The sequence below is a fragment of the Medicago sativa genome, chromosome 5 (assembly GCF_051527215.1).
Source record: "Medicago sativa cultivar Bolivia chromosome 5, Bolivia_mono, whole genome shotgun sequence".
NCBI lineage: Eukaryota > Viridiplantae > Streptophyta > Magnoliopsida > Fabales > Fabaceae > Medicago > Medicago sativa.
The window spans coordinates 54,577,963-54,591,531 of NC_140753.1; the positions used below are offsets into that span (position 1 = coordinate 54,577,963).

At 33.3% G+C, this 13,569-nt stretch overlaps 1 protein-coding gene and 1 long non-coding RNA gene across 6 annotated transcripts; one reads left to right on the forward strand and one right to left on the reverse strand.

Annotated features, from left to right (window-relative positions):
- The first annotated feature begins 2,002 nt into the window (after nucleotides 1–2,002).
- On the forward strand, nucleotides 2,003–3,016 carry LOC146923114 (uncharacterized). 2 transcript variants are annotated; one of them, XR_015012721.1, is made up of 2 exons: nucleotides 2,003–2,142; nucleotides 2,787–3,016. It is a non-coding gene; the product is annotated as an uncharacterized LOC146923114 (long non-coding RNA). The 2 variants fall into 2 exon arrangements; XR_015012720.1 differs by lacking the exon at nucleotides 2,003–2,142 and adding an exon at nucleotides 2,431–2,566.
- Nucleotides 3,017–3,513: 497 nt separating this feature from the next.
- On the reverse strand, nucleotides 3,514–6,765 carry LOC146923115 (uncharacterized). Of its 4 annotated transcripts, XM_085715843.1 has the most exons (3): nucleotides 6,215–6,664; nucleotides 4,983–5,275; nucleotides 3,514–4,097 (listed from the first exon to the last, which is right to left on the reverse strand). In XM_085715843.1, exons 1-3 carry the CDS (start codon nucleotides 6,249–6,251, stop codon nucleotides 3,840–3,842), a joined length of 588 nt encoding a protein of 195 aa, XP_085571969.1. In that variant the 5' UTR covers nucleotides 6,252–6,664; the 3' UTR covers nucleotides 3,514–3,839. The 4 variants fall into 4 exon arrangements, 1 of the variants encoding a protein (XP_085571969.1); XR_015012724.1 differs by having other exon boundaries at nucleotides 3,514–5,275; nucleotides 6,402–6,765; XR_015012723.1 differs by having other exon boundaries at nucleotides 3,514–5,275; nucleotides 6,219–6,765.
- Between the last annotated feature and the right edge of the window lie 6,804 nt (nucleotides 6,766–13,569).

Genomic DNA, 13,569 nt, shown 5'->3' on the forward strand with positions numbered 1-13,569 from the left:
CATAGGAAATTTAACAACCTTTACCCCTTGTTTTTAACTTGCTACGAGACTCACTATCTATCGTATTGGAATGATGTACAATTTTATAAGTTTATGTATGACACTTTGTTGTACTTGCATGAAGCAAACAAAGTTTTTTATTGTCTCAAGCACTATGTATCTTAGATGGATTTCAAATTGTTTTGTGTACTCTATTGATTTTGTTTTGAGGATGGACTCCCTTGATGATTGCTCGTTCATGGCATAGAAGTTGGCTTGAGTACACCTTAAGAACACCTCCAGCCGAAAATTTACAAGTTCTTCCTTCGCCATATACATCTCTTCCACTTATGAGCATTGTCAGGTATGTGTCTTTCAGAGCCTTCCTCTCAAAATTCATCCAATTTCTTCCTAACAATCAATAACCTTTGAAGATTGATATTGGTTGACAGCAGCTTTGGTCTTTATGGGAAAAACCATGTGAGAAATTTTCATAGAAATTATCATATATTGATTTTAATAATGACATTTATTTCCATGAATTTATTTACTCTGCTCTGATTTCTAGTCAACTAGCAGGCAGCAGGTGGATTTAACTGATTATACTTTGAATGCGGTGACAAGCATGATTATCAAAGAGTTCCAAATAAAATTCTATGATACCAGGAAAAATTTACTCAAATTTATGTTTGTAGGTTGTTTGTCATGTGATTATGTGCATATTTGTTTGAGTTAGAGATTTTGAAAATGGTTTTTGCCAATACTATGGTGTGGATAGATCCCTAGCTCAAAAGCAAACAAACTATTTGTTGCTAACTAGAGGAGTTTAGTCTTTTTAAGGTTCATTAATTACATATTTAATTTCAGAGTGTCAAGCTTCATTGAAAGTGCTTTGATATTTTCATTTTATTTATAGTTTAAACCAAATTAGGTTATATTTGTTCAAATCAACCTATTAGATTATCAAGTTTTTAAGTGAATGAAAGTTGACGCACTTCTAATATTTTAATGCGCTAATGTTGACAATAATGAGTGAACTTGGTACATAATTTTATCTAGACTTGACTTGATCAAAGCTACTTTACTCTGCTTCAAATTTTATGTATTCCAAACAGAGAATGTGGCTGGAGGACAAGTGAATTAGCACCTATATGCTTATATCCATGTGCAGTTTGTTTGGAAAGGAAATGTATGGTCGCTGTAGAAGGTATAACACCCTTTTAATTTACACTTAATGCTGATATAGATGCTTTTACATGGAAAAATGATCTGGACTTTTAAGATGCTTAAACTTTTTATGTGCAACAATTCAATGTCAAGGAAGCTTGGTCTCATTCCCAAAAAATACATTCAAAGTAGATATTCTCAAAAATCTAAATATTCTATTTGCAATATCTAGTGATTTCATTTTGACTGATATATTTATTTACATATATTAAGTAATTGGTCAGGCTTGGATCTGTTTTCTACTAATGTTCAGTGTGTAGGTCTGTATGACAAGTGCCTTGTGTTTTGATAGAGAATTTGGTTAGGGAGATTGGAATCTGATTTTGTATGCAATATTCTAATATGTATCACTGTTCATATATTGATTAATCATATTCAAACTAAAAATGAAGATGTGAGGTAAATTGAAAATGAACCATGTAATAATATTTCAACTCGTAGTTATTAAATAGATAAAATGTGTCGACAAACATAAACTCTAAATGATACATATCAATCACTTGGAGCAAAAACATGATGTTACTTGATACATGATGATCCATGCTTTTTTTTAAGAATTCTAACACTAAAGTTGATACATGAGGCTTGTTCAAAGTCCATTTGTTTTGCTGCTGTTCTGTTTTTTTGGCCTCTTTCGGGGCTCCGGAAAATTGGTTTCCGGTTAAATTTTTAGGGACGGTTGGTTTTTAGGTTCCTCAGGTATTTAAGCTATGTCGGTCTTGTATTTAAGAGCATGCAGCTGTGTTGAATACAATACTCAACAACTATTGATATGTGGTCTCTTTATTGTATAGTGAATGAATTAATTGATGATAACTATCTTGTCCATAAAACAACCATTTTTGTTTCTCAAATTTCTTAGGCATACAATGTTCTCAAAAGACCTGCTGATGTGATTGATAAATTTGACAGGAAAGCTCTAGAGCAATTAATCTGGTAAGAAATCTAGCTTTCTATTCATTTCCTCCATGCATTGCCCTCTACCATTTTTCGTTGAAGTATTTTATTAAGTGGTGGGTATAGATTATGATTTTGGTACTATTTAGATAGAATATGATGGTCTAGATAAACAATAGTGCTATGGGTTGAATTACTCGAGGTTGAGAATGTTGAAAATTATTTTAATGATAAGTTTGTTGATCTACTTGTAAATGTAACTTTCGGCAAGCAAATTCGAATCTGGGTTAGATACCAAGACTTTTAAGTTATTTTGATGAAATTTGAGTAGTCTAAGAATACAAAGGTAATGATATTATTGAGTTCCTTCACTAAATTTGGAGGGTTCAGATGCTGGTCTAGCATCCATACTGGAGTACCTGGAGTTTTGCTTGAACTCAAGACTGGTGTTTTGAATGAAAGGGTAATGATTTATTTGTTTCACATTGAATGCAATTAATTGGTCTTGTAAGCTTCTCTGTAATAAATAGCTAATGGTTATTCCATAGTGGTTATTTTTGACAAATATATCAGAAAGTAATTATAAGTTTAATTGCGCGATAAGTTAGAATCATGACTTGCGTGACATTATTGCTTATTTTTGTTAATTGATGTGTCTTATATAATCTTTGACTTATTTTTAGGTGGAAGACTTAGAATCACCAAACAGAGCATAGCATTCTTTGGAGTCTATTCATCTCTAGTTGATCAAAACAATTTCCTCGCCAAATATCATCTACATAATTGATTAAATTTTCATGTTAGGAACTCAAGAAACCTTATTGTATCACTTGTTTGTATTTTATATGAATATGAATGTAAAATTCATATTTTAGTTTATGAATTTGTTCATATTTTTTATTATGAATTATTTTAGTTTTATATATTTTTTATTAGTAAATAGTTCTATTAAAAATTCAGGAAAAAACTGTTTTTTTTTTTTTAAATTAACTCAACATATGCGACCCTTGCAAACTGTCGCAATATTTTTTTATAAATAAATTTTATGCATCTGCGACCCTTCCCCAACTGTCGCAAGTCCCTTGAAATCCATTTGAATCTCCTCATTTGCGACCCTTAGCAACTGTCGCAGTGCCTTTTGCGGCAGTTGGTGCGGCTGTTCTATGAAGGGTCGCAAAAGACACTTGCGACCCCAACATCTGTGACTGTTGGGGAAGGGTCGCAATTGTACATCTGCGACCCTTCTAACAGTCGCAATCTGCCATTTTAAAGGTCGCAAAATGCAGTTTTTCTTGTAGTGAATAATTATTATTATTATTATTATTATTATTATTATTATTATTATTATTATTATTATTATTATTATTATTATTATTATTAATAACAATAATAATAATACATGGTATGGTATAGAGAATAAACCAATCTAATTCATATATGCAATTAAAGCCATTCTCATAAAATGGCCTGAATCTATACAACCTCATTCAATTGATCAAGGTTGATGAAAGAAAATGTGATGGACATACAAATTGTAAAAGGTCAACCAATTGTATCAGCATTAATGGATGGCAGAATGAAAAATTGATTCCAGGAAAAATAGTTGTTCACAAACTCCTTTTAAGCAAGCCTTTAGGTACCCCAATCATCTAAGCACTCCTTACTAATAAGCTAGCCAATAACCACCAGTACTGGGATTACAAGAATCCACTTCAACCACTGGTTGATCAAGCTATTTAATATAATGATTGTGATTCCATGTCATATGCCACAACAAGAGTTTTATATTTTCCAACAGACATTGCTATAAGACCAAAAGGTCTTCCATAGATCACCACCAATATCGGGATTTTATAGCTTATGATTCCTGCTCCATTAAAGGGGATTATAAGTTTTGAATTGTCACCTCCACACTCAGCATAGGGGGCTTTCACACAAGAAGATTGATAATGCATACTGTTAGTAAATAACAACAACATCCAAAATAGCAGTGCCTGAAGTTGAAGTCATACAAGTAGGATTCAATCAACGTGTAAACTATTTTTCAAAAATTGAATTTCATGAAATGATATGTTGCATTATTTGTTATACTAAATTTGATTGAAGAATGAAGATGCATACAGTTAAAAAAGATTTAGAAAAGAAAAGCTTTTTACAAATTAAATCAAATGGTCCTACATTGCTTTCATTATATTAAGTCTCTTACATGCAAGAGATATGACCTTTAATCAAATTATTAGACACCAAAGACATGATGGGTCATCCAATTTTGTTTTTCCCCTAGTACTAGAATCTTATTTGTCTGAAATCAAAGATTAAGAAAAATTCACCTTACTCAATTTTCCCTAATTGACTTGACCCTATGATACGTACACCACACTACACTACACTACACTCCCCACACAGGACAATTACGCTTGAAACTAACTTTCAATTCAATGTACGTAACTAACTAATACCTACTCAACAAAAATAGTATATAAATATTAGAAAAGTGTAAGGATGTAATGAATAATTTAACCAAAAATATTGTCAAATAAAAAGAAAAGAAAATACCAACGCATCTAACCTTCCTCCTAGGACGAAGTAGAACAATAATTGCATCTTTACCCTTACTAGTACTCCTCCAACAAGTTCGGCATGAATTTAAGTGTTAAGTCTTGAGTAGTACTACTCCTTATACTTACTTCACTCAATCAATCTCACTCCTCAAATTCAACATCAGAGACAACTTTTTCTATAATGTCTACAACCGGTGCGCGAGTGCTATTACTCTCCAAAAATAATTTTTCAAATTACCCTTTTGAAACCTGACGCATACCTTGTTCATCTGACACTCGGACCCCCACATCATTTTCCAAAAATGTAATACGGTTTACCTTTTTTCTAGCCGTGGCTGAAGCATGGAAAAACTTAGTGTTGAGGTCATCGTCACGATACCAATGAGTCTTAGCTCGCTGCCGCCAATACTTGTCCTCTTGAATCATCAAATGCGTCATACGCTTTCGCAAATTTGTCAATGTGTTTGGATCAGCCGCTGCCCCTTGGTTACGACAACGATTCAAATCACGTCGACAATTTTCCAACTCTTGCTTTAGTCCATTGCGATTTTCTTTATTCCATAAACTTAGATCATTTGCGCAAATTCCAAGTTTTTCAACCACATGCATACCTGCACTAGATTGCCAACAATCAGAAACAATGTCGTAAATTCCTAGTTCCACACACCAATCATTTTCAAATTTAAACATCTGCCTAGGAACCCAAACACGTTGAGACTCCTTTTTTTTAAAAGAAGTGGATAATTGTCGGATGCTGGTGCCACTAAATTCTCAACCGTGACATTTGGAAACATATGAAACCAATTTGCATTAGCAAGTGCTCTATCTAGCTTAACCTCAACAGCTCTAGGCCTGCCTAAACTCTTAAACCATGTATACGGATAACCCTTCATATACACTTCAGTTAATCCCGCGTCAGACACTGCTTGCCTAAACCCATTAATAAGCCACCTAGGACGTACATCACCTCCCTTCTTTTCATGGGCATCAAGAATATCATTAAAGTCACCTAAAATACACCAAGGAAGGGAGGTATTAATCACAAGATTTCTCAAAAAATCCCATGAAGCACGCCTTCTTCTACCCTCGGGAAAGCCATAGTATCCTGTGAATTGCCACTTTCCTTTATTTAAATCATTAACTTCAACATTGATAGTACAAAAAAAAGAGTTTCGCCAAATTAGTGCTAATCCACCACTTCGACCATTACTACTAACAGAAAAGCAATTGTCAAAACCAAGCAAGTAACGGAATTCATCTGTTTTATTTGAATGGACTAACGTCTCACTTAAGAAGAGGGCGTCCGGCTTATAGTAACGGACTAAATATTTTAGTTTTGGAACTACGCCCAGGTTCCCTAGACCTCGGCAGTTCCATGATATCACACTCATGCTACCGAACAATTGTTACTATCACCATTGTCACTAATCTCATTCATCATACCCAAACAAACACGAGATTAGAGGGAGATAAGATACCCAACCAAAGATAGGAGACAAAACCGTAAAATTACAATGAGAATAAAAACCTTAATGTAACAAATCACTCACCCACCATATATTGTTTTGACAATTGTAGAATTAGCATGGTAACGTTGCCTATCTATCCTCCATAGAAATTAAACAATGTAGCGAGAAGCACTTGAAGGTATGGTAGGTTAGGAACAATCAATTTTCAACAATTAATCACAAACCAATTGAGTTATGAGAGGAGGTGTAATGAAATGTAACAACAGACCTGGCAAACTAGCCAAACCCACGTTCAGGTTAAGAAAAATCTCACCGAACGAAAACCAGACACACTCACAAGGGATGACGGTCGGTGGCAGCAACACGAAACCCTAGGAGAGCGGCGATAGTTTTATGCTCTTCTCTCTCTTATCACTTATTTCATTAGAATGGTTTATTGCTGTAGTCTTATCACTTATTTCATTGGAATGGTTTATGCTGTAGTTGGGAGAAAAATGAGTAAACTGAGTCCTAGGAAAAAGGGCATTGGAAATAGTAAGATTATTATCTCTATCTCTATCTTCTCTATATACATGTATTCTACGATGCATTTTGATGATTTGTCACCTCACCAAAGCTCTCTCCTTTTTAACCAAAATCTCTCATACTTATGCCAAGTGGCTCTCTTTTTCATTTTTTTTTCCTTATATTACATCTATTTACTACATATTTATTTATATAAAATTCATTCATATTCATGTAATTCTTTATTATGTAACTTCCAATTAATTTGTGTAAATCCTTCCACTTCCAAATAATAAACGTTTTTTTTTTATTTATAACCTGCAAAATAAATAAATAAATTAGTACGTGATTTTTCACATTCACTCTTACCCTTTATAACCACCATTCCTCCACATTCATTTTCAACTCATTTTTACCCATGACAATTATACTAAATCTTAGAGTATTTCCACCATGGTGCTATTGGTACTACCATATTCATTTGTAGTGATGTAACAAAAAAAAATATTCATTTGTAGTGAAGTTTTATTTTGGTTGTTTATTTGTACTAAATTGTTTTTTTGATCCATTAGTACTAAAGTTATTGTATATTCTTTTTTTTATCCCCATGATGAAGGAAAATTTTCCTTTTTTCACTACATGTGAAAGGAATTTCTTATTTCTATTACCACATCTTTCTCTATCTCTTTGTATATTAATCATGTTATTTCTATTGATTATAGGTTAAGATTGCTGATGACTGTATTGGCGAGGAAGTTGAGAAATTGGTTGCATAATTACTAGAAATTGGTTTTTTGCTTCTAGAGAATGTGTGAGGTTCCACCAGGAAGAAGAGAAAAATGAGCCTGAATTTGCAAAGAAGTTGGCTTCCCTTGCTTATGTTTACGTGAATGATGCTTTTGGCACTACCCATAGAGCTCATGCCTCTACAAAAGGAGTTGCTAAATACTTGAAGTCTTGCAGGATTCCTTATGTAGAAGGTATTTAGGGAGTAATTGCACTCTCATTATATAATTGGCATTTGGCAGTGTTGTTAATTGTTCTGGGATATGATATTTCGTACAAAATAATGTTAAATAGGCAATGCTGTGTCACGGAATTTGAACAGATCGCAATCTGTGAATGGCAACACTCATACATTTGTTAATTAATGTAGTTGATTTATCAGTTGTGATGTTCAATTGTTCCAGGAGCTGAAGTTTAAGTTACAAAAACTCCTCATATTTCTTACTTGAATGAAAAGCAGTGATGAATGAGAGGAGGGAGGGTCTCATCCAGTATCACTAATAGGATAGGTTACACTTTGATTTCCTCTTTCAATTCATGGAATCAAATGGCCAATGAATGATCAATTGTGATTATAGTCTTAAATTTCCATCGTCTTTTAATTACAACAACTATCAATTCTTTTAATTACACTATATTCATGGTTACCAACAACTACTTATTAATTAAAATAAAATTAAGCAATGTAAGTTTGACCAAAAAATATGTATTCTAAACTAAATTTTGTTTATGTGTTACTTCACCAATGTCCCCCTTTTGTAACTAATCTCTCATACTTATGCTATGTGGCTATCTTTTGTTCTTGATTCTTTACTAGCCATTCCTTACTATATCTATCTTTAATTTCATCATGCAAGTTACACAATGAATACATTATAATCCATTTTATTAATATTATATTGAGCGCATTCATTTTAAAATTATTCATATTCTTAATCACACAAGTTTTCTATAAAGCTCCTCATTTTTATGTTGCTTATGTTATCCTTTTCATTTCTTCTTCCATTTCATATTTTGATAATTTTGATTTTCTCTTCAAGCTTCGTGTGTGTATGTTTCTATTTCTATAATTTTTTTTATTCTCTAATGAACGCAACAACATGAAAATTTAACCCTTGACTGACCTTCAAACTTTCCATCAATTGAGTTTCCTACAATCAACTTTTGGGGAAGTTTTATTATTACTTTATTTTAAGGATGATTAAAAGACTTTATTGCCATTTTGTTGTTTTCTTTAAATTAAGGTTTAATAAATTTATTAGCAATATTTTTAGATTTGATTTAATAAAGTTTATATGGATTTTATATATTTGAAACTATGAGGTTAAAGTTGAATGTATAAGTGTTTCTATCAATTATATATTTGTCTTCTATATTATATTGTAAAGTAAATTTGAGTTACTCTTGATATAGCATTGTGATCATATGGTACCTTTAAGACCTTCCCATAAATTAAACTTAAGTCATTATTCTTAAGCTATGATTATGCATATGCGTCACCTCTAAAAAACATTCTCACCCTTTCTTATTCTATCTAATCTAATAATTATAATAATGCAAGTAATTTTAAGTTACAAAACTTATCATCATTTCTTAATATATTTGCAGTTATTATTTATCCTCTATTAAAAAAGGCGTAGAGAGTAGAAAGTGTGAGAAAGAGTTAGTAAAAAAAAAAAGGAGAATGAGAAATAAATTAAAAGAAGTGTTGGGAATGATTTTTTGGAGGCCAGTGTTGGATTAGAGGATGATGTGAGGTAATTATGTAGCTTATAATTGATGAGTTGTAAACAAATGATTTATGGTTATGGGAAAAGAATATGTGAAGATTAGGAACCACATAAAATAGGGGTAATAGTCACTTTGGTCCCTGAATGTGTAGCAAGTAGTCACAATAGTCCTTCAATGTATCAAAATTTCAAAATAGTCCCTGATTGTCCACTTTGTTAGTCAAAATAGTCCCTAAAGCTTAAATAACCCCTTAATACTCACAATAACTCTTTTGATATAAGGACTAAAATGATAATAAGTAAGTACGTATAAGGACTAATATGACAATAAGTAAGTCTATTGAAGTACTAATATGACAATATTAATGAAATATTTTAATATCAAGGACTATTTTGACTAACAAAGTGCACAATCAGAGACTATTTTGCTATTTCGATATATTGAGGGACTATTGTGACTACTCGTCACTCATTCAAGGACCAAGGTGACTATTTCCCCCATAAAATAAATTATTTTTTTTACTTGAACCATTTGAAACACAATTTAAATCAAGAAAAAAAAATTATAAGTTGTCATATTTTTCTCCAATCTAATTGTTAAACTTAAATTAAACACTTTCAAACTTTACCTATCTAAAAAAAATATTGTGAAATTTTTCCGTAAACACATTGAGACAAGGAATCATTATATTAGAGATCAAGTAAACAAAGGGAGGCTAGAACTGCTACATTGTCATCTAACAAAAATTGTGAAGCATGACAAGTTTGAGGAGTTGAGGAATAAGATGTGTGTCACATCTTTGGAGCATCTATCTATCTATCTATCTATCCATATTTTCTTCTCTTTGTAAACTAAACTTGACTCACTCTAATGCTTAGGATTGTGCCTATGTGGCACCTCTAAAAAAAGGTTAATTTCTACTCTCTAATTATTCTATCTAATAAACGAGTCTAATAAGTAACTTCTCACATTTATTTTTTTCACAATGATGCTAACTCAATCATACAATGCATTAGAGTACAATGGGTTATGAAGTCACTCTAGACAAAAAATAACAAAGATGTTACGTTAATGAACAGAAACATCATTGTTTTTCTATAGCCATGTTTTAAGAATCTAATAGTAACAATTTATCCACCTAACAAACTATTCAAACATTCCATAATTTCTTACACCGTCATCATCGGATGTATCTCTTAATATTCCTTCAATTATAACCTACAAAATGGAAAAATTTAAAGCGTACTTTTTTTTTTCAAATTTCCACCATGCCTTCTATTGATATCAATTTCACAACAAATACTTTTCTACACTTTTGTTGAAAATTGGTTGGCCATAATTTTAATTAAGGGCTAGTTTATAAATTTCGGTGTTATTATTTTGGTTTTGGATCATCATTATCAGTTTCTTCAATCAACTCTTGGATGATACTCTTCAATTTTGTATCATTATATATTGAAAGAGCACATAATTTTCATAACAAGATTGATGCTGTTTTTTTATTTTTAGAAAGAGCACATTATTTTTTAACAAGATTGATGTTGTTTTTCTTTTAGAGCTTTGTTACAGCAAAGTCACGTAAAGAAGTTTGAGCAATTGGTTTGATTGGCAACAATATGGTGTATTTGAAATATTAGAAACAATATTATATTTCAAGGTGGGGTGGATAATGTGGGAAAATTGGTGGATCAAATTAAAAATATTGCTTGGGTATTGTTCTTGGGCAAATTGCAAGCAATATTTTGATCAAACCCGTGCAACGCACTCACATCCAGAACTGGACTTCTGGAGTGTGGATATAAATGGTGGGTGACTTTGTTGGAACAAAAATGTGTTTAACAATAAACCTTAAAGAGTTTTGATGATAACAAGGTATTAAAAATTGTAAATTGGACTAGCTAATATTTGTTCAAGTGTACAGGACCTTAATTAAAAAGTTACATCATTTATTGGTTCTGAATGAGCAAATGAAGAGCTAAAGGAATCAACAATAATTGAAGCTTAGTGCTTCTGAAGGCAACTCGCTCCTGAAGAGAAAAGTGCTCCTGAAGAAAAGCCGCTCCTGAAGTTAGTAAAGCGCTCCTGAAGAATAGTGCTCCTGAAGACAAGAGGTCCAGAAGCCACATCATCAGAAGCTGCGTTATCAGAAGCTGTATCATTCAGAAGCTGCATCATCAGAAGCTGCCTCATCAGAAGTCATTTCACCAGAAGCTGAAGATCAACTGGATTTGCAAAAGATTCAAGGATTGAAGAATCATCACTGCAAAAGCTGTCTATTGGATTCGAAAACACAACAAAAAATTAGTGGAATTTTGCAACGGTCATTTCAAAGATGTTTGAAGGCATGTGCTTGCAATTTGGACGAAAGCGTTGACATTGTACTATTGTATGAACTGTACAACCACCTTCTCCACTACTCTGTTTTGTGTCCACGCTACAAGACAAGAAAACAGCTCCAGAATACGGCTTCGCCTGCATAGATGTTCCTTTGGATAAGGAATGGATTTCAAATTGGTTCTTCATAGGACAACAACCAAATCAGGCAAAAGATCATTGGTGAAAGATCAAGCTTCAACAACGACTCTTTGATGTGCTGGCAATTTCACAACGTCTCTTTCACACCTCTATATAAAGGAGTGAAGACTTAGAGAATTGAAAATGCAAGAACGCTAAACAAAAGACTCTCATACAAGTGCCAAACCTCTGCTGAAATTGTTCTGCATTCACTTAGAATTTCTGTGTCTCAAAGTCTTATCTTAGAAATTCTTAAGTCATTGAGTCTGTATCTGATTTGTATTGTGAGCACCTCTGATTGTATATCAAGTGTTCAACCTTAAACAATTTTCTGTGTAATTTTGTTTAGTTAGAAGTCTCTTGCAGTTGTGCTTCAGCAGGAAGTCTCTTGATTGTGTTCTTGAGCAAAGGAAGTCTTTTGCTTGTGTGCTTGAGCAAAGGAAGTCTCTTGCTTGTGTGCTTGAGCAATTGTAATCAGATATTACTCTTAGTGAAATCTCCTTGGAAGTGCAAGGGGGATTGGACTACTTCCGGATTATGGAAGGAACCAGTATAATTGCTTTGTGTCGTTCTTCTTCTCTCTCTCTGTTTTATTCCGCTGCATTTAGATTCTGATAATCACTTCAGAAGCTGTCTCACTTAGCTTCTGATCAAGTGTGTTCAGTTTTAGGAGAAACGAAGAATTTTTCAAAACACAATTCAACCCCCCTTCTTGTGTTTTTCTCACCTTCAATTGGTATCAGAGCCTTGGTCTGTTGTGTAACACTTAACCGTGCAACAGTCAAAGATCTGAGAAAAACATGTCTACTCCTCCTCCTACTGGTTCTGATGATACTAGCTATAAACATGTCTCACATGATTATAGTGATAGTAAGAAATCCAGTGTTGGAAAGATTCCAAAATTCAATGGAGATGCTGAAGAATATTCTTGGTGGAAGACCAACTTTTACAGTTATATCATGAGCCTAGATGAAGAATTATGGGATATTCTGGAAGATGGTGTTGGTGATTTAGTCCTTGATGAAGAAGGAGCTGCTGTGGATAGAAAGAAACATACTCCTGAGCTGAAGAAACTCTATAAGAAGCATCATATTATCAGAGGAGCTCTTGTCACTGCTATACCCAAAGCAGAGTACATGAAGATGAGTGACAAATCCACTGCTAAAGCTATGTTTGCTTCACTCTGTTCAAACTACGAAGGTAGCAAGAAGGTCAAAGAAGCTAAAGCTCTCATGCTTGTACATCAGTACGAGTTATTCAAGATGAAGGATGATGAAACTATTGAAGAGATGTACTCAAGGTTTCAAACCTTAGTCTCTGGCCTACAAATTCTAAAGAAGAGCTATGTTGCTTCTGACCATGTGAGCAAGATACTCAGAAGCTTACCTACAAGATGGAGACCAAAGGTGACTGCCATTGAGGAAGCTAAAGATTTAAACACTTTAAGTGTCGAAGATCTTGTTAGTTCTCTCAAAGTTCATGAGTTAAGTCTTAATGAACATGAGTCTACTAAGAAGAGTAAATCAATAGCTCTTCCATCCAAAGGCAAGTCATCAAAAGCTCTCAAAGTGGTTGAATCTGAAGAGGAAGATCAATCAAGTTCAGATTCTGAACCAGATGCTGCTGAAATGGCCATGCTCTGAAACAGACTTCAATATCTGGCCAAGAAGAACAGAAAGTTTTTAACCAAGAGGAGTAACTCCAGAAGCTCAAGGAAAGAAGATCAGAAGGGATGCTTCAAGTGTAAGAAGCCTGGACATTTCATTGCTGAATGCCCTGATCTTCAAAGAGAAAAGTCAAAGGACAAGTCAAAGAGGTCTACATTCAAACCAAGCAAATTCAAGAAGCAGATCAAGCAGAGTTTAATGGCAACCTGGGATGATTTGGGAAGTGAATCTGGA